Source organism: Anguilla anguilla, chromosome 13, assembly GCF_013347855.1.
Source record: "Anguilla anguilla isolate fAngAng1 chromosome 13, fAngAng1.pri, whole genome shotgun sequence".
In the NCBI taxonomy this organism is placed as follows: domain Eukaryota; kingdom Metazoa; phylum Chordata; class Actinopteri; order Anguilliformes; family Anguillidae; genus Anguilla; species Anguilla anguilla.
Window position 1 is genome coordinate 15,982,326 of NC_049213.1, and position 27,397 is coordinate 16,009,722.

The 27,397-nt window shown below is 48.3% G+C and overlaps 1 protein-coding gene across 7 annotated transcripts in view; it reads left to right on the plus strand.

The window, feature by feature from the left end:
* Positions 1–27,397, plus strand: part of plxnb1b (plexin b1b) — an 87,670-nt gene extending 60,273 nt beyond the window's left edge. For 6 of the 7 annotated variants that reach the window (XM_035387482.1, XM_035387481.1, XM_035387484.1 and 3 more), the window contains 35 exons: positions 685–867; positions 4,418–4,546; positions 4,906–5,006; positions 5,984–6,116; positions 6,618–6,774; positions 8,060–8,168; positions 8,979–9,087; positions 9,782–10,780; positions 11,526–11,660; positions 12,580–12,702; positions 13,024–13,117; positions 13,451–13,617; positions 14,142–14,293; positions 14,409–14,511; positions 14,743–14,879; positions 15,036–15,212; positions 16,150–16,372; positions 16,708–16,950; positions 17,735–17,911; positions 18,612–18,760; positions 19,832–19,932; positions 20,384–20,601; positions 21,661–21,839; positions 22,256–22,322; positions 22,443–22,589; positions 22,970–23,135; positions 23,345–23,448; positions 23,795–23,879; positions 24,237–24,403; positions 25,033–25,193; positions 25,509–25,656; positions 25,812–25,876; positions 26,243–26,318; positions 26,702–26,776; positions 27,228–27,397. In XM_035387482.1, coding sequence (XP_035243373.1) covers positions 685–867; positions 4,418–4,546; positions 4,906–5,006; positions 5,984–6,116; positions 6,618–6,774; positions 8,060–8,168; positions 8,979–9,087; positions 9,782–10,780; positions 11,526–11,660; positions 12,580–12,702; positions 13,024–13,117; positions 13,451–13,617; positions 14,142–14,293; positions 14,409–14,511; positions 14,743–14,879; positions 15,036–15,212; positions 16,150–16,372; positions 16,708–16,950; positions 17,735–17,911; positions 18,612–18,760; positions 19,832–19,932; positions 20,384–20,601; positions 21,661–21,839; positions 22,256–22,322; positions 22,443–22,589; positions 22,970–23,135; positions 23,345–23,448; positions 23,795–23,879; positions 24,237–24,403; positions 25,033–25,193; positions 25,509–25,656; positions 25,812–25,876; positions 26,243–26,318; positions 26,702–26,776; positions 27,228–27,332 — 5,664 coding nt within the window. In that variant the 3' untranslated portion in view covers positions 27,333–27,397. The remainder of the gene's footprint in view (positions 1–684; positions 868–4,417; positions 4,547–4,905; positions 5,007–5,983; positions 6,117–6,617; positions 6,775–8,059; positions 8,169–8,978; positions 9,088–9,781; positions 10,781–11,525; positions 11,661–12,579; positions 12,703–13,023; positions 13,118–13,450; positions 13,618–14,141; positions 14,294–14,408; positions 14,512–14,742; positions 14,880–15,035; positions 15,213–16,149; positions 16,373–16,707; positions 16,951–17,734; positions 17,912–18,611; positions 18,761–19,831; positions 19,933–20,383; positions 20,602–21,660; positions 21,840–22,255; positions 22,323–22,442; positions 22,590–22,969; positions 23,136–23,344; positions 23,449–23,794; positions 23,880–24,236; positions 24,404–25,032; positions 25,194–25,508; positions 25,657–25,811; positions 25,877–26,242; positions 26,319–26,701; positions 26,777–27,227) is intronic. The other variant, XM_035387487.1, reaches the window with a different exon arrangement.

Genomic DNA, 27,397 nt, shown 5'->3' on the forward strand with positions numbered 1-27,397 from the left:
AGTGCACATCAAAAACCAGCAGACACAGCAGCACTCCAGGATTTGAGTTTGACATCCCACAGAATTTATTGAACTGATGGTATCAAACCTATTTAAAATTAACCAACAAATATTTGCAATTTGATATCATAACTAAAAAGAATATGAAAATGAGCCGGTGTAAAGTGTATTAGTTTTTAAATGATTTACATAATATTTTACTACATTATTCACCTTTTAGAGGCATGCATTAAAATAAATAAAAAATAACCAGATGCACACAATTCCTCTTTCCTATGGAAAAATATATGCTTCCCTGACTCATGAAGTTAATTCCACTACTCATGCTTTGACACGTTCCACATCTGAGTAGTTTGACCGTGCCATGGGTGAGGTCATTTTGACCCATGCTCAGGTGTAGGTGTGAGAGTCAGCGGTTGGCTTTGTTACAGGTTGGAGTCACACCAGCAGAAACCTTCCAGAAGGGCCTCTGCTGTTCTCCACACGCGTCAGGGCCGCTGTTGGACTGAACACTTCAGACATGTCATTGGCAGGCTTGCGATTTGTGTTCAGGAACGGCTCGACACCGCAGCTCCGAGCCAAACTACTCGATCGGAGGCGTTCAACCCATTTACAAGCCGCACGGGACTTTGTCGAAAAGCCGATTTTGAGAGAGCTGAAGGCCCGTGTTTTGTCACCCTGTAGAACACCCTGGAGGCCTACCCCTGCGGCTCGGACCACACCCCCAGCCCGATGGCCAGCCGGGTGCCGGTGGAGGCCGAGTCCATACTGGACAGCCCGTCGTCGCGCCTCACCGCGGTGGCGGTCAGCGTGAGGGAGGGGCACACCATCGCCTTCCTGGGAGACTCCAAAGGAAGCCTGCACAAGGTACGCAGCCAATCGTACGGTCGGGCTACAGGGCTTCTGCTGATATGTTCCCATTATGTGTCATTGTTAATATTTATCTTTGTTTTCTACTTAGCATGGTGTGAGATTTGCCACGATTCTGATGCGTATTACTTACTGTGTCCATGTATATGCCTGGCACCAGACCTGGGTCAAATACACATTTGTTTTGGATTCAAGTACGTTTCTACGCTTTACTGATCTTGTCTGGTGTATTGGAACCAATTAAATACTGTCAAAAAGTGCAAACCCTGCCGTCTGGTCATGTTGGCAGGCTCAATTACACCAGGCAAGATCAATAGTGCACAGAAAAGTATTTGAATCCAAAACAAATATGTATTTGACCCAGGTCTGCCTGGCACACACACGCACACTCACACGTTTGTGCTCTTATGCGCGTGCACATGTGTACACGCCGTGCACGCGCATAGGCTGAATACCACAGAAGTAGAGCCTTGAACATAGGCTCTGGTTCAGAACATTCCTTCTCTAACCTGTTGCCAAGAAGTAGGACACGGGGGTCATGTATAAATACACAGTGCGATAGCGAGACCTTATCAGATGGCCAGTGCTAAAGAACTGCAATGGAGAAGAGAGCTAAGCTGTATGGTGAATGGACCCACAGCACTCTGTTTAATGTTTGTTTGGGTACGGGTATCTGAACGATCTATGCCCTGTGGCTCACTCTCTTCCACAAACAGTTGTTATTATCTTTTAATATCCCCTGTCCGACTCCCTTGTTTGGCCAGCTTCCTCTTCCTGTTTTTTGTCCTTTTTTCAATGTTTTTCTTGTCATCCTTTAACTAATTTTACTTGCCTTTCTCTTTCATGTGCGGTACTAAAAATCTGCTCTCTCTCGGTTTTTTTCTCGTAATTGTCAGTAAGTGTAGATTCTTCTCTTGTTAGCTCACCTTTTTAGTGGCTCTTCTCATTCCCCTAAAGTTTTCACCTGTTTTTTCAAACCGTTGACACATGAGTATGTAAAATATTACACGTTACTTATGTAACGTGTGTCTGCGCGCAATAATTCTTTTTTAATTAACTCCAGTGTTCTGTTGAACATGCCAAACATATCACAGCAGATGGCGAGGCTGACTTGATTCAAATCCAAACGCCATTCCCCTGGTGTTACGCTTATCATAAAATGGCCTTAATGTAGGGGCCCTACGGCCACACGTTTGAACTCTGAGGAAATCGACAGCTCTCTCGCAACTTTATCGGCAGGAAAAAACAAGGCCGTGTTCTGAGCTTCATGTTGCCACTGCATGCACACCTGCCTTCCTCCAGTCTAGCACTTTCCGCGCACGCATGCTGGTTTGTTAAACGTTGTGATTGGCTGTGCGCCTAGCCCGTGGTGGCCCTCAGCCATATGGCGTACGGAGACGTCCCCTCTGGTTTGCACCAGGAACGCGGCATTCCTTGTGGTGCTAAGTGAGGGAAGTGAGGTCATCGCAGAGGAGAGGGAGGGGGAGGCTGGTAGGGCCCCTCTGCATTGCAAGGCTTGTTTTGACGCTATTGGATGGTAACGTTTCCCCGGTTACTATCCGGAGTGCGCAGAAGATAAGTAACAAAAAAAAATTATACAATTGCCCCCATTAATTTAACTGGAGACCCGTCAGCGTTTCCCCACAGGCCATGACTGTGTCCCTTTGTCCTGCGGTCAGTCTCGCCATCGCTAACTGTGGCAAAAAAAGAGGCTTGGTATAGAGGGGCTGTTGAGCCCTCCTGGTCTCGTCATGCCGCGGGGTTGGCGGATGTCACAGGCCAGGCGTGAATAACGACACTGTCCCCGTCATCGCGCGGCTGCCGGTGACATCGCAGGGTCACGTGCGGCCGTCTCCTTGGCTCTGCGCAGACCCGGTTTTCCAAATAAAAAGCAGAGAGGGGCTATTGTTGTATTAAAAACCACATAGGAGCCAATAACAAAGTGGAGCTTTTATTTCATTAGAGACAGGAAGAGGCAGCACTCTCTGGCTTTTGTCATTTGATTCCAGTTTTTCGTTGATAAATCAGAAAATACTTTGGCACACAGGGGTGTAAATTAGTCTGTTTTGCACACTGCTTCTGTGCAGCGTAGGAAAAAAATGTCTTGTTTTGCAAAAATACTTTTGTTCTAGCTCTTTGCTGACACGGCAAAATTGTTTTCTGCTAAGAAAATATTTGTCAGAGGATAACATTTTAACATGCAATATAAGCTCTTTAAAATGTCTTACTCATATTTTGAGATATCCTTGCTTTCACTTGCAAGGAAAATTCAACCCTCAACCTCTCCTCTTTCCTCCTCATACGCATGAAAAAAACGAAAGAAGATTCTGTCCTTCGACACGAGGACTGCTGTGTTATATTCTGTCCTGTTTGTTTTATGCACCTCTCGAAAGATTCTGAAAGCGTAGCCATTGTGAATTACCGCCATGTCAAATGTGAATTCTGTTGGTATTCGAAACATTTAACGGTTGTGAAACTTCCAACAATCGCAGTGACATCGGACAGATGTCTGCCGTCACTGGTTTCCAAACCAAATGTTTTCTTTGGAAAGTTCAGCTGAGAGGGGCATGGCAAAAGGGTCTTTATCTGGCTCTCTGCCATCATCTCTCTCCCTCTCCCCCTCGCTCTCTCGTTCTCCCTCTTTGTCACCCTGGCAAAACACAAGCAAATCAGAGTTATCGCTGCACAAAAGAGTTGGATACGTTGGACGTGTTGCACGCGAACGCAACGCGTCCGGAAGCGGGCATCCAAGCTTTCATGCACTTTCAGTTTCCTTAGTGGGGTTTCTCATTCAGACATCTACAACGAACCTCTGTAAGGGCCAATTGTGCGCTATTGGATTAGAGACAGCTGAAGCCCTGAGCGATGGGGATCAAAGCGATTCTCCGCGCAGCTGACCAGAAATGATCCGTTGAAACGGATTATCTCATCGCTGCAAACGGTATCCTGTATCACGCCCCGGCACTATCCAAGCTGTAATTTGGATACACCTGCCCGCTATGGATTTTTACATTAGCCTGATTGCCGCCAGGGTTCTGTGAGACGGAATGGGATTCACAGTAATGGCATTAAGACCCAGCGGTCTGAAATTTTAACCTCCCGCAAATAGCATAAAAGCCTGCTGATTGGAGCGCGGGGTCGGGCCGTTTCCGAGTTGAAACTCTGTTACTGGCCGTTAATGTTCCGTCCTGACTTTCATCGTTTCGGTTTTGAATTGTGCAAATGCGTCACCTTCAGGGAACCCAACCAGTTCAGGAGCTTGGAAACTATTACAGTTAAATATGGTACATTGTTTTAAAGTCTGTTCATTACGATGTCAGGACAATTCAAAGAAAACACACCTGTGTGCAAGATGGGAACGCGTACATTTTAGGTGCCGTTCAGGTCCCCATTAGGCTCTGTATAAGTAATCTTGCCATCTGCAGAACTGACACAACCCTTCAGAATGCACTTCAGAGGTGTTTGGATGGGACTGGGTATTTGATTGCCTAACATCAGTCAAAAAGTCAGCTGTGTAGATGGAGGTCTGTCTCTTGTGCTTCCCCAGGTCTTCCTTGGCCCCAACGGCGAGGTGGAGGAGTACGACACCGTCACCATCCAGCCCAACGTCCCCATCAGCAGCGACCTTCTCCTGGACCAGACCAAGGAACACCTCTTTATCATGACCAGCACGATGGTCAGTGGCCTTCACAGTCTTCACAGCACTTTGGATGAATGGCTAATGCCGGCTGGTGGATCTTCTGGGTGACCCCTGGGGCAGCCATCTCTAGCTTTCTGTGATTCCTCCCAGATTCTGCGCATTGCACCATTTGTTTACCAAGCTTTATCTGCAATACCTAATGAAAGAATGTTGCTACCTCTTGAGGAAATGTGTCCTTACTGTTGTTGTCATAGCAACTGTTCTTTATTTTGATTATGTATTTTTTTAAGCCACATCCTTTAAATGTACTTTGTGGGAAAGTGCTTTGAGCATCCTTTGAAAGGTGCTATTTAAATAGTGTGTTGTTGTTGTTGTAATGTCTCTTATTGTTTCAGCTGGAGAAGAGGCCAGTGGCCGAGTGCTACAAACACCTGGACTGCCAGTCCTGTCTCTTTGCTCATGACCCGTACTGTGGCTGGTGTGTCCTAGAGGGAAGGTGAGTCCTGGTGCCATGCCGGACCACTCACATTCCACACTCACAGGACCACTCCCATTCAACACTCACTCACAAGACCACTCACATTCAACACTCACAGGACCACTCACATTCAACACTCACAGGACCACTCACATTCAACACTCACAGGACCACTCACATTCAACACTCACAGGACCACTCACATTCAACACTCACTGGACCACTCACATTCAACACTCACAGGACCACTCACATTCAACACTCACAGGACCACTCACATTCAACACTCACAGGACCACTCACATTCAACACTCACAGGACCACTCACATTCCACACTCACAGGACCACTCCCATTCAACACTCACTCACAAGACCACTCACATTCAACACTCACAGGACCACTCACATTCAACACTCACAGGACCACTCACATTCAACACTCACAGGACCACTCACATTCAACACTCACTGGACCACTCACATTCAACACTCACAGGACCACTCACATTCAACACTCACAGGACCACTCACATTCAACACTCACAGGACCACTCACATTCAACACTCACAGGACCACTCACATTCAACACTCACTGGACCACTCACATTCAACACTCACTGGACCACTCACATTCAACACTCACAGGACCACTCACATTCAACACTCACAGGACCACTCACATTCAACACTCACAGGACCACTCACATTCAACACTCACTGGACCACTCACATTCAACACTCACAGGACCACTCACATTCAACACTCACAGGACCACTCACATTCAACACTCACAGGACCACTCAAAGAACCACTTGAAATGCCTACAATTGCTTATGCTTTGAAAGCATATTATTTAGGCACATAATTAAATTTATATCAATTTAAAGTGTATCATATTTTTTGTCAAAATGGGCCAGAGCCTCACAGATTAAAGGAAGATATCAGTGTAACTGCCTCACCTGTATGCCCCTGTCTCCCTCATTCTGTGGCAGGTGTGGTCAGCGCTCTGAATGTCGTCGTGGAGAGCAGCCAGGCCAATGGCTGTGGAGTTTTGACCTGGAGCCACAGTGCCTCACAGTCCAGTCCCTGATCCCATCCAATATTAGCCGAGAGGAGAAGAGAAGTGTATGTAACCCAGTAGTGGGCCCGTGGAGAGTTGGGGGGGGGGGGGGGCATGAGGGGAGTATAGGCTCTCAGTATCTATAGATCACGTGACCCAAAGATAGCATTGGTACATGCCTTATGCAGGTACTGCTGTTATTCATTCTTATCTTCTTAGGATGGAAGATTTTGGCCCAGCCAACAGCCTCAGCACTGATTGCTGGAATAATATAACAACGAGAAAGATCGTTATCAGGCCGCTCCATTTCGGTGAAGCATGTAAAAACAATGTAAATCACAAATAATTGGACCTGAGCTCCGATGAGGGATAACATTCGTGGGGAGTTGAAGGTGGGGGGGGGGTTCTCTTGAGAACTGGAATAGGGCAGTCTATATTTTTACTCCTTGCCTTGCACTTTAAGTGAATTAATTGCACTCTACTTCCTCCCAAAACGTTTGCGAGCGCTGCCTTTCTTCCCAGAATCCAATCTGTCTAATCTGGCTCCCCCGCCCGCTCCCTCGTAGATCTCCCTGTCTGTGCTGGGGCTGCCCAGCCTGGAGGAGCACGAGGCGTACTCCTGCCTGTTCCACGACAGCGAGAGCCCGGCCTCCATCACCAAAGCTGGCGTGCTGTGCTTCTCCCCGGACGCGGATAAGGTCCCGCCCATTCGCCCGGGAGAGGGTGAGTTCACCCACGGCGCGCTCAGCGATGGATGTGTGTGCTCCTTCAAATGTCCTTCAAAGTCCTGGAAAGTCCTGGAATGTTGAAAATATTTAAATGATTTGACAGTGGGGACCTGGAAAGGACATCACAAGTTTTTTTTTTTTTTTTTTGGTAAAGGTAGGACAAGGAAGCCAGATGTGCACTTGGGAGAATTCTTACAGTTTAAAATGCTACTTCAGTCTGTCATTTAGAGGTAGACTCACTGTATTCCCCAGGCGAGGGAAAGATCCTGTGACATCTTTCACAGGTTATAGATCCTCAGAGATTTAAGAGTAGCCTTTTCCCTTCACGACCCTTCTTGAAGAAGGGTGTAATCTTCCTATTTGCATGAGATGGAAGTGAATTTATTAGGAAGAATTAGAAATGCTTGTGCACTGCACAGGTCAAAGCTGTACAGTATTGGTATGTGTTTTGACAAATATAGGAATGCAAGAGTCTTAGCTTAGCAAAGCATTTAGTAATTAGGTGTCAAGATATAAATATTTGTGAACAGTCGTGTAGAATCTTTGTGCAGTTTCCTTTTTTTCATAACAATAAATAAAATAAAAATAAGAATATTCAGTTTCAAAACATTAATACATTTAAACCGGTTGAATATGTGGGATATACTTACTGGTTTAGATGTAGTAAGATTGCAGATTATCTAATCATTTTAAACTTGAGAAAAAATCATTTTAGAAAGCCCAGCTGGCCCGTACCCCCGTCTCTCTGCTCTGATAGCAGCGGGCTCTCATGAAAGCATTCCTGGCGCTGGTGGGTTTGTTTGCACAGTCCCGCTGTGATAGCAGCGCTCAGCTCCTGAGCGAGGCCGGCTCGGCCTGCTCCTCCCTGGGCTGCGCGTGTTCCCACAGTCTCTGGTGCACGGCAGGCTGGCACCCAGCGCTAGCGTCCATCGCGCTCCTGAGCTCTGTGTGTATCAGAGGATTACGGGCCCAGAGGAATTTCAGACATTTCACTTCCTGTCCTTTTCGGTGCGTTTTCGGGAGCAGATGTGGTGCGTTAAACCCCTTTTTTCTTCAGTCTCTTGAAGCCTCCCGTGGCACATTTTTCATTCGCAGCTGGTTTGTGTTCTTAATCTCGGTCTCCCGTTTTTAAAAGTAAACTTTTGTCCATTTTGGGATCTCCAGTCTTAGGCTGGTGCCAGAGCTCCCCACCTGTAAAAATGACCTTTGATAAATATTTGGGGGACGTCGCGGTGATTTAAGGGCGCGCCCCGGGGGCGTTGTTCTTTCTCGCTCCGCAGACTCCGTCACGGTCACCCTGTCCCTCCGCTTCCTGAACGTGACGGTCGCCGCCCGAGCGTTCACCTTCTACGACTGCGCGGCGGTCAAGCAGCTCTCCAGGAACACGCCGTGAGTGCAGATGCGTCCGCCCCGCCCCGCCCCGCCCCGCCCCGCCCCGCCCCGCCACCTGGCCTCCGCTTGCTTGAGCGGGGCTCTCTCGCCGCACAATGTGATGTAGCGGCTGCGGTTTGGGATTTGTAGCCCGAAGGTCATGGGCTTGAACCCCAGATGAGTCACTCTTATAGTACCCTTGAGAAAGATGCATGAATTACTTGATACTGCTTGACTGGTTAGAAAGCCAGGACGTCCTGGATAACGGAGGCCTGCCCGAAAGATAATGCACTATGATGTCAGTAATCTCCCTTTTCTTCTACATATTGATATGCTAGTGGTACCATTTAAATGGCTGCTCCTGTGTTCAGTATGCAATGTGTTATGCACTTTGAGGTTTTTAGCTGCATGGATACTGGGATGCGCCTTGGTAAATGGCAGGGCTGTTTGCTTTTAAACTCCTTTATCTGTTTGTGCATCAGCCCAGGCACTCACTTAATTACCCTCTGTCCTCCCTGGCAAGTGTTTTCAGGGGCCACACTGATAAGTAACCAAACACAATTCAATTAAGAGACGAACCCTCTTGTATATTGTCCCTCACCATAGGCCAATTAGTGGGATCATTTAATCACGCCATCTGTTTGTTCTTTGCTGCCATTGGGTGCTGGGGCACTGCTCCTCCTCGTTCTCTGCCTCCCTCGCACACTTCGCCTCCCTCTGAAGCTCCTCCTCCCTCTGAAGCTCCATGTCCCTCTGAAGCTCCACCTCCTTGCTCTCCACCCCACTCTTACGCTCCGCCTCCCTCTCACTGTCCGCCTCCCCCTCCAGGTGCCGCGGCTGTGTGACCAGCCGTTGGGGCTGTAACTGGTGCATCCACCAGCATTCGTGCACCCACAAGCCCATCTGCGAGGACGGGGTGATCATTTACAACGAGCACGTAAGTGGACAGCATCGGTAACAGACCGGTCATAGCCTGTGAGGTTTGGAATGAAGCTAAACTGTAGAACTGTTGAACGGGGGTGGCCAAACCGGGTCCTGGAGGCCCAGTCTGTTAAAATCACCTTAAAGTCAGAAACGAATGAGAACCAGATGAAGTGAGCCGACTATGTAATGAACTGCTTTAATTGATCCATTAACTGCTGAGTAGTAATGAGAACAAGCACACTCTGCATCTCTCCAAGACCAGAGTCGGCCACCTACGACATAGTAATTGGTTGCATAGAAAGAATGAGTATGTGGAAATGGTTGGGTTGTGACAGATTCTAGGCAGGGGTTTGATACACAGGTAGGTGACTGCATTTGCTCTTAACATTTGCCAAATATTTTATTATTCATATTTATATTCATGTTCCAAAAACAAACAACGCAAGCAAAACTAAGATTTAACATATTCATCATCCGTGTCACAGCCTCATCATCCAGATCCTTGTGAGTGCATGTGCTTTGTGTTCACTGATAATAATCCCGTGTGAAACCGATAACCCCACGGCCCATGTTTTGTACCGTTGTCAGATTTGTTTTCTTTTCCTTTTTTGGCTTTTATGTTCATTGTGTGTTTTTATTTTTGTTTTGCTGGTTTCTGTCTCCCCCCTCCCCCTCCCTCTCTTTCCTCCTGTTCTCAAAACTACCAGTTCAAACTTCCTACTTCGGCACCTCCAACAACCATAGACGTTAAGCTCACATCAACTGCCCCGACCACAACTCTGGCCCCCACCACAATCCCACCCACCGAAGCACCCACTACTGCAGCCACCACCACAACCACAACCACCACCACAACAACTACCACAGCAACTACCACCACCGCAACCACCACTGAAGCCACCACGACTGAAGTCACCACAGAGGAGCCAGTGACGACCACGCTACCTCCAACCACCACCACCACCGCCACCACTACCACCCCAGAGCCGACGACGATGCCCACCACTCCTCCACCCACAACCATGCCTGCCCCTCCGCCCACCACGGCAGCCGCAATGTCCACAACACTGCCCACGGAAGCCACCAGCCTTGCAGAAGAAGGAACCACGTTGGAGGAGTTCCCGGTCACTGGAGGCGATGAGGTCGCGCCCACCAGCTCTAAAGTAGCGGAAGTCGTGGAGGTGGAGCTGCCTGTCACTCTCGATGCCGCCACGCCCACCACTCCGGCTCCACCCCCAGCATACCCGGTCTTGAAGACCGTAACGGCTCCTCCCACTGAGAGCCCCCAGCCAATGGAAGACGCCCAATCCGTGGCTGAGCCTCCCGGCGACAGCCAGCCCTCCCCCGTGGCCCCGCCTCCGACCGATGATACGCCTTTCCCGCTGGGGGCGCCGATCGAATCGGACGAGGCGTTCCACCCGCTCCCAACAGAGGCTCCTCCCCCCTCGCCCCTGACGCAACTCCCGGAGGTGGTGGAGCGGGGAGAGGAGGGAGACGGAGACGGCGATTCTGTCCTCTGGCCCGAAGAGGAGGTGGAGGTGGCAGAAGCCGCGGCGGAGAACGACACGGTGTCGTTCTCGGCGGCCGCCGTGCTCTCTGGGGACGGAGACGCCGAGCAGGCCCACCCCTCCTACCCCCACCTGCGCGACTCCGAGCCCGACTCCGAGCTGGACTACCAGTACGACTCGTCCGACTTTTACCTGCCGGTGAGTCCCAGCTGCTCCCGCCACCACGGCTAGGGCCTTCTCAGTGCCCCCCCCCCCCCTCGCGGACAGGACACTCCGTATGCCCCCCCCCCCCCCCCCCCCCTCCCGTTCTGCCCCCGCAAAGCTCCGCCCTGACGTTACCCAGGGACTGTTCTCTCACCGTGTGCATATCATTATTATTATTTGGTTCTTATTGTTATTGACATTATCGCTGCCTGGAAAACAGAACTGCCAACAAAAAAAAATCTGGCTGCCTGAGTTTAGCTTGGGCCAGCTGGGTTTTTTTTTGCTGTATTATATTTATTTGACCATCGTTTAACTTCCATCTAAGCTTCATCTGAGCCTTAACACTTTGTAATGTGTAACCGTCCACAGGAATGCAGTTGTTGCAGCAGAAATGATCAATTATTTCGAATTGTACAACTAGAAAGGAGAGGAATGGAGAGTTTTTTGGAGAGAATTTTTTGAAGCAGGAAAGCCTGTTTGTAGGATGCTTTCAGTAACTGAATAACAGACTCTGTGCTCTTTACAGGGGAAACAAATCGTTTTAGAATATTCTTTCATTTCAAGAACTTGAAAACCAATGATGGAGTGATTCCTAATTGTGTGTGATTTTCAGTTGGGATGCTGTTGAAAAATGGTGGGATTCTTACATTTGTGGGAAGCCAGGTTGGGGGGGGGGTTCACAGAACAGAGCGGTGCAGGTAAGCAGTGTTTTAACAGCCCGCGTGTGCTGTGAGCGCAGGGGGACGAGGGCTCCTTGGAAGGCTGGGGGGCGTCGGCCTGCCCCTGTGTGGAGAAGGTTCAGGGCTCCTCCCTCCTGCCTGTCAGAACCGAGAGGAGGATCACCCTCATGGGCCGCAACCTTAACCTTTTCCAGGTAAGGCGCACACTAAATCTACCTTTTCCAGGTAAGGCGCACACTAAATCTGCCTTTTCCAGGTAAGGCGCACACTAAATCTGCCTTTTCCAGTTAAGGCGCACACTAAATCTGCCTTTTCCAGGTAAGGCGCACACTAAATCTGCCTTTTCCAGGTAAGGCGCACACTAAATCTGCCTAACAAAGTTTACGGCACTATTGTAAGGCCATTAGCAATGTAAATGCTGTATGTAAAAAGTTGTGTAAGTCGCTCTGGATAAGAGCGTCTGCTAAATGCCTGTAATGCAATGTATTTGTCAGACGAGTAAGCACAGCCCTGCAGGATGTATTGGAATGGATGGTTGGGCAGAAGTCGATTTGGTATAATGCTGGGGTGCACCACAAAGGCCGATCCGTTTCAGGATTTTGTGCCAACTTCTGATCTTAATTTAATTCCGCTCTTAACTTAATTGTGTTCTGCTCTTCATATATTGATCTGGCAGTTGTATAAGCACTAGGTGCACCCGCAGACTGCAAGTGTATCCTAAAGATTTTGCTGTGCTCAAGTACAGGAGCAAACCAGCCTTGTTTATAGAGCTGCCAGAAAACTTTAACACTGAGGTAATTAGTTGGAACAGAAACCAGCACGCAGACTAGCCCTGCAGGACCGGAGTTGCGCATTATGGTTGTTATGTGCTGCTCAAGTGAACTACGCTGTTGTGAGAGCCCTTTCTGAAATCGTGCAGCAGTTGGGTCCGTTTATCGCTCTGCTGAACTAATCCCGTTACATGAAGCCGTTCTTGACTCCTGCGCCCGTTATGTCACCCCTGCCCCCGCTGCAGTCGCTCATCTGAGCTGCAGATAAGGGTCGTGCTCCGTCCTGCGCGGCGCTAATGTCTGTGGGGTAAATCTGGCTCCCTGTGGTACTCTGCTCGCGCAGGATAGGGACCTGGACTACGAGTGCGTGCTGGTGATCGAGGGGCACACGGTCGTGGTGGACTCCTACGTGGAAATAGACCAGGCGGACCCCTCCATTTTCTACATCACCTGCCAGTCGCACAAGGTCAGACCGTCTCCCATCTCCAGTTTACGTACAGGAATCATTGTATCCCGGATGAGACCGTTTCCAGTACTCAGTAATATTAATAATTATCACTGAATTGCTGTGCCATTTTAGCTGTATTTCTTTAATTTTCACTGCTGTGAAGTTTTCAACTACTCACAATAATAATATGTTTTGAATTACTGTACTATTTGAGCTGTAACTATGAGCTGTTCATTGCTGTAAAGTTTTAAGCTTCTCCCAGTTATAATTGCAGTTATAAATCAGTGTTCTAGGCTAGTTCCTGACTGTGGTTCTCTCTCTTTCCGCCGGCTGCTGCAGTACTCTTACTCCGCTCCCCAGGAAGAGTACAATGCCATGGTCTACGTGAAGAGGAGAAACACCTTCCATGTGGACAGCGCCCAAGACCTGTACGGTGAGCAGACGTGGAGTCACCCAGTCTTGGGAAAAACTTTTGGTCATCAGCCATAACAGTTGGCAACTGACTATGACTCTCTGTGGGTACAGTATGAGCTTACAGTCTGAGCTAACTGACTGTGACTCTGGTATAGTATGAACTAACTGACTGTGACTCTGCTTACTGTATGAGATGACTGTGAATGGGTACAGTCTGAACTAATTGACTGTGACTGGGTACAGTATGAACTAACTGACTTGTTGCTGTTACAGTATGAGCTGACTGTGAGCAGAGCAGTGTGAGCAATGTGCCCTGCCTCTCTTACTGATTGGCTGTCGCTGTGGCCCGCAGTGACGCTGTATAACTGCTCGGTGGGGCGTTCGGACTGCAGCCGCTGCCACACGGCGGAGCAGAGGTACGGCTGCGTGTGGTGCGGGGGCCCGCGCTCCTCCTGCCTCTACAGGGACTCCTGCACGGAGAGGATAGAGCAGACCTGCCCCGCCCCCGTCATACACCTCGTGAGTCCGGCCGCGTTCTCCCAGGGCTCGCCTGTGGAAACTATAATATACTGTACAAACAAACAAAAAATCTCCTTTTTAAAAATGTTTTAATGTTTCATAAATTGCATTTATGACTATTGTAATTGGATGCATAATTATATGGTCTGGCTAGATGATATAAATATGACATTCCATTTTGGACATGTGTCCTTGTACTAGTGTGTTAAAGACCTGCAGAATTGCTGCCTGTACTAGGTGTTGAATAGAAGTGTTAACAGCTGAGATTTTTGCTGGGGTGGGGTCCTCAGCCAGAGTGTGGACATTAGCGGGCCTTTGAATGGAGAGTGTGGGAACCCCTGCTGTTAACGGCATTATTTAGCATCGTCACTCGGTTGTCTGTTCCCATCAGACGTTTGCGTAAACATGCATAAACAGACATGACAATGAATGGGGCTGTTTTGTCTGCTTCCCAAACAAACGTTGGCTTTGTTTTGGAAGAAGGCGGGTTCTGAAGGGTGACGTTTGGTTCGTCTCTGTGGCAGATCGAGCCCCTGTCTGGCCTGGTGGAGGGAGGCACTCTCATCACCATCTCTGGGTCCAACCTGGGGCAGAAGGCCCAGGACATCCAGGACTCCGTCACCGTGGCGGGGGTTCCCTGCGCCGTCCTCCCCGACCGCTACGAGGTCTCCTCCAGGTAGAGCCACCGCAAGGGTGGGGGGTTGTGTGTGTGTGGGGGGGGGGGGAACACACGTTTGGCTGGTGAAGGGCACTGGTTGATGTACCCGCGTCGTTCTCTTGTTTTCCTGCAGAATCGTGTGCAGAACCGGGCCCAGCATGGAGAAGACCGGGCAGGTTTCGGTGGAAGTGAGCGGAGGAGAGTACGGCTCCTCCGGCCAGAAGTTCAGCTACCAGGTATAGAACAGGACGTGGTCACACGTCCACTTCCTGCTGTTTGGTAATGCACTATTTGCGCACTGTTACTGCTTTTACTCCTGATAAAAGCAGACAAATGCTATCTAGCGTACTGCAGTAAACACATTCACGCGGACATGCACGCATACCACATAGCTGTGCTTTTCACTGCTGGTTTTGGAGCCTTATTGTTCTCTTCTCTTTGTGACGCACACCATGTGTGCCCTCCAGGACCCCACTGTGACGCAGGTGTCCCCACAGAGGGGCCCGAAAGCAGGGGGCACCTCTCTGACCATCGCCGGGATGAGGCTGCTCACCGGACGGCCCAGCGAGGTCAGCGTGGTGGTCGGAGCCGTCCCTTGCCTCATGTGAGTCCCCACCCCCCCCCCCCCCCCCCCCCCCCCCCTCGAGATGCCCAGACTTAACGGCTCTCTGCTGAGCGACTGGGCACAAAACTGTGAAAGACTCAGACCCTCGGTACCAGGATCGCTCAGCTCTCGTTTATCTCCCCTCCACGTCTCCAGCTCTTCTGAGATCCAGGAGGGCAGCATCGAGTGCGTGACTGGCGCCAGCAACACGACGGGGGAGCACCGCGTCACGGTGCGCTACGGCAGCAGCGAGCGCCATCTGTCGGACGCCACCTATCACTACACCCCTGACCCCAACGTCACACTGGCGGCACCCTCAAAGAGCTTCCTCAGGTACTCTCCCTGGTCCTTCCGTTGTTCCTGTTCCCACCCTAACCCTCCACCAAATCTTGAATTCCTAGTATATTCTTACATTTTCACTGTTGTATTTTGTTGTTGAATTTCCAATGGTAGTTCTTGAGTTGTATCGCTGATACCACACCCACGCAACACCAGGAGCACTGCAGATGATGCATGTGTTCCCCTCTGATACATTTGGTTGCAACAAACCAATGACTGTTGTGCAACCTACTGCGGTACTACAACACAGAGCTGGTACCTAATGGAGGAGAGACAATTTAAGATCGGTTGCCAGAATGGTGCTTCTTACTTTTGTTTATAATTTACAATACTAATTGGTGGTTTGTTCAGTTAACTCATTGGTTATAAAGGGCCTTTGTGATTTTTTTGGTGATATTGTGTGATACTAAAACGGATGTTCTCCACGTCTGTAAGCTGATCTGGGGGAGAGTGTCTGATAAGTGAGTGTAATTGTAAATGTAATATTCTCTCACTTGTACTGTTAGCCTGCGGGCGCCCGGCAGGTTTTTAGGAGGAACGAACGCGATGTTAACCTGAAGAACTGCGGCCATATTAAAACACACACTGGACCGACTGGGTCCCTCCGTGGACTCCCAGTCATGGTGGACTGGTTTCTGAGCCAGGGCTCAAATCTTGGACTATAGGGCTCAGCTTATACTCATAATGAGCTCCTATGTACATAACATAATCATGAGAACAGGCCATTCAGCCCAACAATGCTCGCCATTTTCTTGACTAAATTGTACCTAGTGCTGCATGACTTGTACCAAATTATTTTGGTTGAGCTCCTATACCAATTTTTGCTTTTTTCCCAATAGGTGTTTGTATGACTCATTTGCCCTGTGATTTATCATACAGTGAGTGTGTTTCTTAATTCTCACTGTGTCACTCCGTACCTGTGTCCAATCAGTGGCGGGCGGGTGATCCACGTGTCCGGCCATAACCTGGACGTCGTCCAGGAGCCTCGGATTCAGGTGACCGTGTCCCCGTTCGAGCGCGCTCAGAGCAGGAGGAGGAGGAGGAGCACCAGCAGGGGGGCGGGGCCAGGGCCTGGGGGCAGGCTGCTGTGGAGACGGCGCCGAATTGTTCCGGAGCCTGGTTGTCCAGAAGGGGCCCTGTGTTCCGTCAAAGAGGTAAACCTGCATCCCCATTAAGCAAATATGCTAAGCAACCCATGGTCATTCAAAAGGAGGCTAATTTCTTCTAATTCCTCTAATTCCTTTATAATCAAACCAATGGTTTATTTTATCTCGCGGTGCCTGAGAGATGGTTTTGAGGAAATGAGGATGCACTAGATGACAACATATTTTCCAGGTTCAGGGCACCACACCAGTGTAATCGCCCACCTGCAATGCGTGCACCGCCAAATCGTGGTTTGCACAGGAGATCTACCATGGAATTCTCTTCTGTGATGATGTCACTGATTTTTATTTCCTGTTTCTCAGTCTGAGTGATTTTTGTGTTTCAGTTCGTAGAGCGCTGCGAGGTGAACACCTCCTCCCTGATCCTGTGCCGGACGCCGGCGGTGGAGGCCCACGCGCGCCACGCCCAGGTGCGGGTGGAGTTCCTCCTGGACAACCTGCGCTTCGACTTCGACGCGGTCAGCCGCAGCCCCTTCAGCTACGAGCTCAACCCCATCCTGCATCCCCTCAACCAGCACGACCCCAGCAAGCCCTACCGCTACAAGCCCGGGAGCATCATCTCTGTGGAGGTGAAAAGCGCCACACGCACGCGCACACACACATACACACAGACACATGCACATGTGCGCACACACACACACGCACGCGCACACACACACACACACACACACACACACACACACACACACACACGCTCCAGGCTTTCATCTACGTACATGGCCTCTACAGAGTTATTTCAGTTGTCCAATTTATATTATGTACTGCATACAGCAGCAGTTAACAAAGCTTGGCTTCAGGAAACAGTGTGTGGCCTGTCCCAAAAATTAATTTCCTCTTGTTGATTTATTATGGTATGAGCCATGTCAGGTTTTGGAAGTGGTTTTCCTCTGCATGTTTGCTCCTTATTAAATACATTTGTGCTCTTTAGTTACAGTGGCTATTCGTAGTTGTATAATCCAGCATTTATTCCTGGCTCACCACTGACCTGAAACAGAATTCCCAGGGTGCAATGGTTTGAATTGTGTGCTCTTGTCTTAATTCATTTTTGAAAGTGAAGTCTGTCTTACATGAAATTGATCATCTTCAGTAGTGACCAAGTACAATAGTTAATATTTTAAAGCAGTTAGTTGTGCTTGTGATTATTTCCAACACTTTAAGTTGCTGTGAAATTAGTCATAAGTGTGTTTTATTATAATGTTCTATGACAATGTTCCTCAGCAGTCTGTTACTTATGCAACATCTGGAACTTGACCCTCTCTTGCCAAAACTGGTGATCTTGACATATATCCTGTGTACCCTTTAACCTGTGACTCCTACAACTCTCTGTCCGTCTGTGCTGTGGCCTGTGTGCAGGGGGAGAACCTGGACCTGGCCATCTTAAAGGAGGAGGTGGTGGCTCAAATTGGGGAGGGGGTGTGCTCGGTGAAGACTCTCACCAGGAACCACCTGTACTGCGAACCCCCGACCCAGCAGCCCTCCCCGGGGCCTGGCAAGAAACGAGAGGGTGCCGACCCCCTACCAGAGTTCACCGTGAGTCCTCTGCAATGTTGTTTGAAATGTTTTTATTCCTTCTTTAATTTTATACGTAGCTATTCGCTATTACAGCAACCAGTTTTTAACCACGTTCTGATGTTTTGGCTCATTTTAAATGCAGCCATCAATCTTGACTGTCAGATTGACAACCGAGGCAAGTTTGGTCATCCTTGACAAAGGCATGCAGCTGAAGCATGGGGACGTGGTTAGCAGTTGGCAGGTTTATTTGAAATTAAGGAATCCGGTATACTTCAGACAGTTATTCAGAGTGCCTCTGTCATTTAAATCTTATGTTTGTATACAAGAGTGGAAATGCCCGTGCAATGGGGTGTAATGCAGAAAGACACACCCCACTTTTTATGCTTGCTCCTTTTCCTGTCCAGTCTGGAATGCCAAATGATATTTTTACCAGCTCTCACTGCCGTAATCTTCGCTCTCGACGTGGGCGAGTCGTCAATCAGAGGAAGCCTCTTCATACATGGCTTAAAGGGGGGGCTCAGTTTGTGGCTTAAAGCAAGAAAAAATGCGCTTCATGTAACTCGAAAGTTGCTTGACTGGAAACCTCGTGTTTCCATGCCAGCCTCAGCCCCAGTCTGCACTACCATGGTCAGGGTTCGATACCAGGCCGTGGGGCCCATCTGCGCACTAGAACTGTTTTAAATGTATGTTTGGGTGTCTGCTCTCTCTCCCTGGGCAGGTCCAGATGGGCAACCTGAACTTCTCCCTGGGCAAGGTGCAGTACGACACCCTCAGCCAGTCCACCTTCCCCCTGGAGGCCCAGATCGGAGTTGGGGTGGGGGCGTCCATCGTGGCCCTGATCGTGCTCATCATCGTGCTCATATACAGGTGCGCCCGAGTATTCCTGCTGCTTCGAAGTTTCCACTCTTTGATTCTGAACTTCCTCTCCCAACGGGTCTGTGTATTTAATAAAAAGTGTCCATGAGGTTTTCCACAGTAAAAGGCTCTTTCATGTAAAACCCAATATTGTCAAAATCGATTGCCCATTAACTAACCAAATTTGGTAACGTGACCAAGATTTTGTATCTTAACAGCTCTAATATTATTTCTGCAAATGATACCACAGCATTACGCTCCATAGTGCTGTCCTGGGCAGCCAAGGCTGTGTCCATTAGCGTTTAATGCAGTCAAATGAAGTTACAGATTACAGATATAGCCAGTCCCTTTCTCTGACCTAGAGCTGCAATGCTGCTGTAATGTGGTGCAATGACATTCCCACAATCTCAACTTTTGATCGTTTACTTGTGAGTAATGTAGTTTAAAGTCATCTGTTAGAACTGGAAATTACAGCTCATTGTGCTGTAAAGGCCTGTCTGATCTTACGTTTGCATGTTAGGTGGCTAGCTAACCGAATTTGGCTGTGTGTGAATATAAGGGGTGTAGGTGTTTTGTTATCGTTTTTGTGTTCGTTTCATATCAAAGGTAATATTTGAGCCCTGAGCTCTACAGCCTAAGGCAGTATTTTTTAAGGACCAAAATATTCAGCTGTTAGAATGCATTTTAACAATCATGAGCTTCAAAATTAAGCATTTATGATGGTCTGTGCTGACATGATGTTAGTACAGAGTACCCTCACTCAGTGTTTGTTACCAGTATGTTAATCGGTTGAATATTCCAGTTTTCCCTCCACAATAGAATATTGGGGATAAATGTGTAGTTTGAACCAGGCTTTCATAAACCCAGAGCCTCAGCAAGACTTTCAGCAAGATGAGTCAAAAAGGTCTCTCTCAGAGAACTCTCTCAGTAGTGTGTTGTCAGTTTCAGTTGGTTGTTTTTGGTCCATTAATTCACTTTTTTACGTCCTGTGACAAGAAGCGTTTTCAGGATACCGCTCTTTCCCGAATGCGCGCTTCGGGCGATGGTTGTAGTCGGCTAATGCGGGGGGTGTGGCTTCGGCAGGAGGAAGAGCAAGCAGGCCCTGAGAGACTACAAGAAGGTTCAGATTCAGCTGGAGAACCTGGAGACCAGCGTGAGAGACCGCTGCAAAAAGGAGTTCACTGGTGAGCAAGGCCACACCTCCCCCAATTTTAAATAGGAACAAGCCTATATGTTCTGTTTATTGCTCTCTGTTTAGATATATCATTTTGTTTATCGCATTGTAGCAAAAACCCAAAGATATATTTTTGCGTAACCTCAGAGCATACTAGCGTTATTGAATGCAGTGCACTGAATTATTTATTTGCTTAACATTTTCCCCTTGTTGCAACTTGCACAGCCTATTTTTACTCCTGTGCATTTATACAGCAGGGTATTTTACTGCAGCAATTAAGGCCTTACCTTTGCTCAAGGGTGCAGTAGCAGTACCCCAGCTGGGATTTGAACCTGAAACTTTTGTGTTACGAGAGCAATTCTCCAACTGCAGTTCTACACAGCGAGCCCTTGCCGTTTGTTTCCATGGTAACCATCACATCCCAGCACCAGCGTGACGCCTCCCTCTTGTCTCTCCCGCAGACCTGATGACGGAGATGATGGACATGTCCAGCGACCTGGTGGGCTCCGGCATCCCCTTCCTGGACTACCGCATGTACGCCGAGCGCATCTTCTTCCCCGGCCACCGGGAGTCGCCGCTGCGCCGCGACCTGGACGTGCAGGAGTGCCGGCGGCAGACGGTGGAGCAGGGCCTGGTGCAGCTCTCCAACCTGCTCAACAGCAAGCTCTTCCTCACCAAGGTGACGAGCCCTCCTCGCCTCGCCCGCCGCGACCGCTAACTACGCGGGGAAACCTGGGGTGAACGCGGGCGTGCTCGAAAGAGCACAGATGGGCCCAGAGCCTGCGGTTTGTGTCCTCGGGTTGGAATAGGTGCCCTTTCAGTGCTCGCGTTAATGCAGGACTCTGCATTTTTTTAATGCTGAAAAAGGGCCAAAATGTAGGAAAAAATACACTGCATTCTATAATGCACACGTCACAAGCATTTAGATTAAAACAAATTAAAATTACTGGCTGTGAGTGCCACCTGTTGTCTTGATGTGAAAGCTTACCTTACTTGCGATTTTAACGAAGGCGATGAAATGACTTTCTACATGTACAGCATGTTCACAGATAGCAAGAGAAAGATAAGAGTTTGCTCCAAATTTAGTACATTTCCCCGGTTAGTTACATGTGGCATGCAATGACATTGCACTTGGTTATGTTGGACATATAAATACAAGCTGTAAACGTTACTGGTTTAATGCTGTGCAAAATGCTTGTGTTTCAACTTCTCCCCTTAACATTTTTACGCACCCTGATATGGGTGATTTAAATCCCTTTAAACCTAATGGCCAACACAGCAACTACGCTGCAGATTTTTCCTCAGTTTTAGCAACACAGTAATTACAGTCGTTCTTTCCTTTTTTGGAATGAATATTAAGGCCGTTGCAGTGGAGTGTGTCATTGGGGAAAAATGTTCCTCTCTTTCATAATTTTCATGTTATTAGGAGGAAATTGCATACGCATTACAAAACTTCCCCACAGTCATTTTGAACATTTTTATTTCAGTTTTAATGGTAATGAAACCTATTTTGAAAACTGAAATGTGTGAGTTTTTCGAAGGAGCGATCGCATGGGTCCGATTTAAACAAACCAGGAAGCAGTCATTTCCCAGCGGTGTCTGTCCTGGCCGATGTTGTGTTTACCTTGCACTACAGCTTTAAAAAACAAAACAAAACAAAAAAATAGCGAAAAGGCCGACGTGACTCTCCGGTGTTCTGCCGTTAATCGTCCCCCCGCGCGCGTGCTTCCTGTCCCAGTTCATCCACACCCTGGAGAGCCAGCGGACCTTCTCCCCCAGGGACCGGGCGTACGTGGCCTCCCTGCTGACCGTGGCCCTGCACGGCAAGCTGGAGTACTTCACCGACATCCTCAAGACCCTGCTCAACGACCTGGTGGAGCAGTACGTCGCCAAGAACCCCAAACTCATGCTCCGCAGGTGAGAACGGTGCAGGGGCGCGGCGGCAGTTGCTGAACACTGAGGGGTGACACACCCATTCCCCCTGGGGGATCTCTAAATGCGCAATGCAGTGCATGCTTTTATAGTAGTAGTAGTAATGCTTGTAGTAGTAATACAAGAAAAAACTTCTAGTTGTTTAAGTACAAATAGTAATCATAACAGTAATACAACGCTTGTTGTAGTTGTTGTAATACAATATTAGTAGTAGAAATAGTTGCAGTATACTCATAGTAGTAGTTGCATTTTTATGGGTAGGCTTGGAGTATATTATTATAGTGATAGTTTTATAGATTGTTGGTTAGCCCTTGTAGTAATTCATAATGTAGGCAGTAGATGTTATGATTAGGAGTTTTTGGATTATGTGTTATTGTGACTGCTCACTGTCCCTGTTCCAGAACCGAGACGGTGGTGGAGAAGCTCCTGACTAACTGGATGTCCATCTGCCTGTATGCCTTCCTGAGGGTGAGTTGGTCCGTGTGAAAGGGAAAGCACACGCGCTATAGATAATGTCTCCGGTCCTCTGAAGCTTTATGGAGTGCTTTTGTGTTAATGGCCGCCCGGTCTTTTCCGCGCGCCCCACAGGACTCCGCGGGGGAGTCCCTCTACATGCTCTTCCGGGCCATAAAGCACCAGGTGGACAAGGGCCCCGTGGACGCGGTGACGGGGAAGGCCAAGTACACGCTGAACGACAACCGCCTGCTCCGGGAGGACGTGGAGTACCGCACCCTGGTGAGGCCAAGAACACTTCACCCCTCCCGTATTCTCTGCCGTCTGACTCTTCTGAAGCCCTTGGCTCTGCTAAGGAGCACGGGCTATTGACGAATGGCCCCCATCTCACTCGGTTGGGGGCAAGCGTTTCCAAGATCACCCCAGTTGTGTCCACACCCATTAGGTCTTCTAACTACTGGAGGCTTATTGGTCAAGCCTCTGCATGATTGTGCATAAGCCACATCAGAATGGGAACACCTCAATGGCAGAGAGATCTGTCAATGACAACGCCGCAGCACCAGCCGTCTGATCATTATGGGGAAATCTGTGCAGTGCGAGTTGGTCGGGGAGTCTGCCTGAGGAAGAGGGGCAAAGCTGAGTCCTTGCGCTTCCTCCTCCAGACGCTGAACGTGCTGGTCCAGGGCGGGGCTGGGAACGAGGCCCAGCCCGTCGCGGCCAAGGTGCTGGACTGCGACACCATCACGCAGGTGAAGGAGAAGGTCCTGGACCAGATGTACAAGGGCACGTCCTTCTCTCACCGGCCACACACGGACTCCCTCGACTTGGGTGAGCTCCCGACCTCCGCCGCCACAAAATCTGCTTTTCCCACTCCTGTACCTGTATGGTTTGTAACTGAATGATGTCATACTTATTGTATATATGGTTTGTTCACAGTATAATTCAGTACATTCTTTGCTTTTTTTTTTAAATGCTTAGATATTTGAGCCATTCTTTCCCTTCTTTCTGAACTTGTCTTGTTTGGTGTTGGTGTTTAGAGTGGCGGTCGGGCGTGGCTGGTCACCTGATCCTGTCCGATGAGGACTTAACGTCCGTGGTGCAGGGCACGTGGAAGCGGCTCAACACGCTGCAGCACTACAAGGTGGGTGTTTATTTTTAAAGATGCTGCTGCAGCGCTAATGTCTTCACTTGGGGATTATTACTCATCTCTATTTGTATCACGGCTTGGGGTGTAAATGTGTGTAAACAATAAAGCCCAAATAATGTCCTGTAACATCTGGACTCTGTCTTACACCAGTGTGAACTTGTTTCTGTTATTTCACACCACTGACCAGCAAGTGTTTGAGTATAATATGATTACTTTCAACAGATTTTGAAATAAATAATTAAAAATAACTCTCAATAAAAACAAAATTCTGATTTAATAAAACAAGCTCAGTGCGTGAATGGGTCATTCATGTTTTCTCTGCTCTGTGATTGGCCGGCAGGTTCCCGACGGAGCGACGGTGGCGTTGGTGCCACGGCACAGCAAACACATCCACCATGACACCCACGACTACGTGGCAGGAGAGAGTGAGTGGCCCTGCAACTGCCACGCACATGACATTACATATTACATTAAATTACACATTACATATGACATATTACATTATATAATACATTTAACATATTACAATACACATCACATTCCCCATTACATATTACATTATAAAAATAGCTGTACACATGACATTACATATTACATTAAATTACACATTACGTATGACATATTACATTATATAATACATTTAACATATTACAATACACATCACATTACCCATTACATATTACATTATATAATACATTTTACATATTAAGATGCACATTACATTACACTGTGCACATTACATATGACATATATATGACATTACACATGAATGTGCGGTGCAGAGACGCCGATGCTAGAGGACGCAGACGAAGGCGGGGTGAGGCTGTGGCACCTGGTGAAGGCCAGCGAGGAGCCGGAGCTGCCCAAACACCGGCGGGGCAGCCTGAGAGAGCGGGAGAGAGCCAAGGCCATCCCCGAAATCTACCTCACACGCCTGCTCTCCATGAAGGTACTGCCCCACAGGGGTCCCAGAATTACAATTTACAATACTTTTTTTCATGTGCATTCTTATTTACTTTAGATTACCATATTTCTATAATTACATATTTTAGACTTCTGATATAAAGGATTCATGAATTATTTTGCAGTAATATTACGACATTATGATTATAGTATTATGCTTTAGACTGTACTGTTTTGCTGCTTCCTCAACATGCACTAGAGAGTTTACTGCCAATGCTTTGCAACCTGCAGTACGTGTTAGATAAAGTTGCCAAAGTTGTGGGGGGGGTTATGTATTTAGGAACCCCTCTTGTGACATCATGCACAGAAAGAGGGTCAGAGGGGGAGCAGCTAGAGAGATGAGCAGTTCAGGGAACTGGAACTGTGCCCGTATGATTAGGAGTGGGACACTGCTCTTGCACATCTGAACAGGGCATTTATCCTGCCTGAAGAGTTCAAATGGGGAAGATGCCAACTATGTTAGCGGCTGTGGTTAAGGGGTGCCTGCAGCATATAATGTAAAATTATTCCTTCTAGCGACGTAGTGATGCACAGTGTTATCTGCACTGATAGTCGCTGGGGCTGTGCGGTTGTATGTGCTCATGGAGTGATGCTGTAACATGCTAACCTTCACAGGGTACGCTGCAGAAGTTTGTGGACGACCTGTTCCAGGTGATTCTCAGCACTAGCCGGCCGGTGCCTCTCGCCGTGAAGTACTTCTTCGATCTCCTGGACGACCAGGCCGCGCACCACGGAATCTCGGACAGCGAGACCATCCACATCTGGAAAACCAATAGGTAGGAAAATATCCAACCTGCTAGTGGATGAATAAGATCACCTTTTAGCGTTGTGAAGAGTTTTAGTGTTTGCCTAAAATACAAGGTCTCGCATTGGGAAAACTTGGTGGGTTTCTGCATTAGAAGGTTTCCTGAAGGATCTTGTAGAGTTTGGTGTTTTCTCCACATTACAACATCTCCTTAAGCATTGTGGAGACTTTTAGCGTTTGGGTGAATGGAACTTCCCTTCCCGTTCACTTTGTTTTTCTATCACATAAAAACCAAGCAGATTTCCTCCAACTGGGTTTTTTTTTGTTTGTTTGTTTTTCCCCAAAGTCTGCCGTTGAGGTTCTGGATCAACATCGTGAAGAACCCGCAGTTCATCTTCGACGTCCAGGCCTCGGACAATGTGGACGCCGTCCTGTCCGTCATCGCCCAGACCTTCATGGACTCCTGCACCATCGCCGAACACAAGCTGGGAAGGGTGAGCGAGACGGACAGACAGACGGACGGACGGACGGGTGGGAGGGTGGGAGGGAAGGGGCCAGGAGGGGAAGGCAGAGTGGTTCAGGCAGGCCGAAGATTCCCTACCTCCCCAGCACGTGTTTAACGCCTAAGTATCTCTCTCCCTGTGCTCAGGACTCCCCCATCAACAAGCTGCTTTATGCCAGAGACATTCCTCGCTACAAGCAGATGGTGGAGAGGTAGGTGCGAGCCGTCTGCCAGGGCTCTGGGTGGCGATGGGCAAGCTGTCGGGGCACGGCCTGGGCATATGGGATCTGCCGCGGGGCGGGACAGATAACGGTGATAAATTTAGAACATTGTTCTTTTTGATAAGAAAATGCTATTTGCTGCCGGTTTGAGTTGAGATGGGGGGCAGTATTCAGGACACACTATTGGGACTTAAATCCACATTGCCATCTTTCCTCTGCTTCTCTCCATCTTTCTCCTTCCTTTGTTTCTTTCCTTCTTCCTCGCCCTCTCCGTCCCTTCCTCTTTCTCTCTTCTATCATCTCGCCACCCACACACTTTCTTCCTTTCTCTGTTTTTCTTCCTTTCTTTCTGTGCAGGTACTATGCTGATATCAGACAGACCATCTCTGCCAGTGACCAGGAGATGAACTCTGCACTAGCAGAGCTATCCAGGGTATGTTTAAAAAAAAATTTTTTTATTATGCCTATGACCTTAACATATGTTTTCACATCCATCGTCTGAATTCACAATGTGTCATTTTATTTGGCAAAAACATATGTAGTGTGCTATTGAAAATGCTAATCAGTTTCTTACCCATTCCAATCCTAATGTTAACTGAGTGTTTCTGCTCTGAGAAGGATTTCAAACCAACTAGTACAGAGTATAGCGGCTCCTCACTTCTCAAAATATTAACTTCTTAACGAGTTGATATCACTAGCCGTTTAAAATGTTTTAGCTCTGTAATTTTATTGGAAAACATTATTTTCTCATTGAAGGGCATGTATTGTTTATATATAAATTTCTGAATTGTGTTAAACATTCCTTTTTTCATGTAGAATTACTCAGGAGAACTGAATTACCTTGTGGCCCTGCATGAGTTGTACAAATACATCAACAAGTACTATGACCAGGTGAGTCTCTGCCCTCTCAACAATGCTGCTGCCCTATAATTACACTTTCAGCAGTATACAAATGAGCTAACCTCTTGCAGCGATAAAGAGGGAGAGAATAACAATCTGCGCAACTGAACAAGCTGGTTGGATTTACTTGAAGTGTATTTTCTTGCTTTAAATCACAAACCTGACAGTGCGCCAATAATAGCAATTGTTAAGCCAGCAGGTTGCCAGAAACTTCCATAAATATCTAAATTATCTTTCATTGCACATAAAAACTGTCAGGAGCGATCTAAGATATACACTAAAATGGACATGACATTGAAATAAACTCCAGAAAGCGAATTGTGCCTTTAATTATCTTGGTTGAATGCCTAAACGGATTAAAGGCTGCGGGGGTGCTCGGTGATAAAGGACTTTTCGTCGCATGTGTAACTCCGGCCCGTCCTGTTCACCGTGTCCCTCCCAGATCATCACTGCCTTGGAGGAGGACACTACCGCCCAGAAGATGCAGCTGGGGTACAGGCTCCAGCAGATCGCCGCCGCCGTGGAGAACAAAGTGACCGACTTGTGACAGCGCGAGACCAGAGCGGGGCGGAGCCGGGGGCGGGAAGGAGGGAGGAGCTTCAGCCGGAGGTG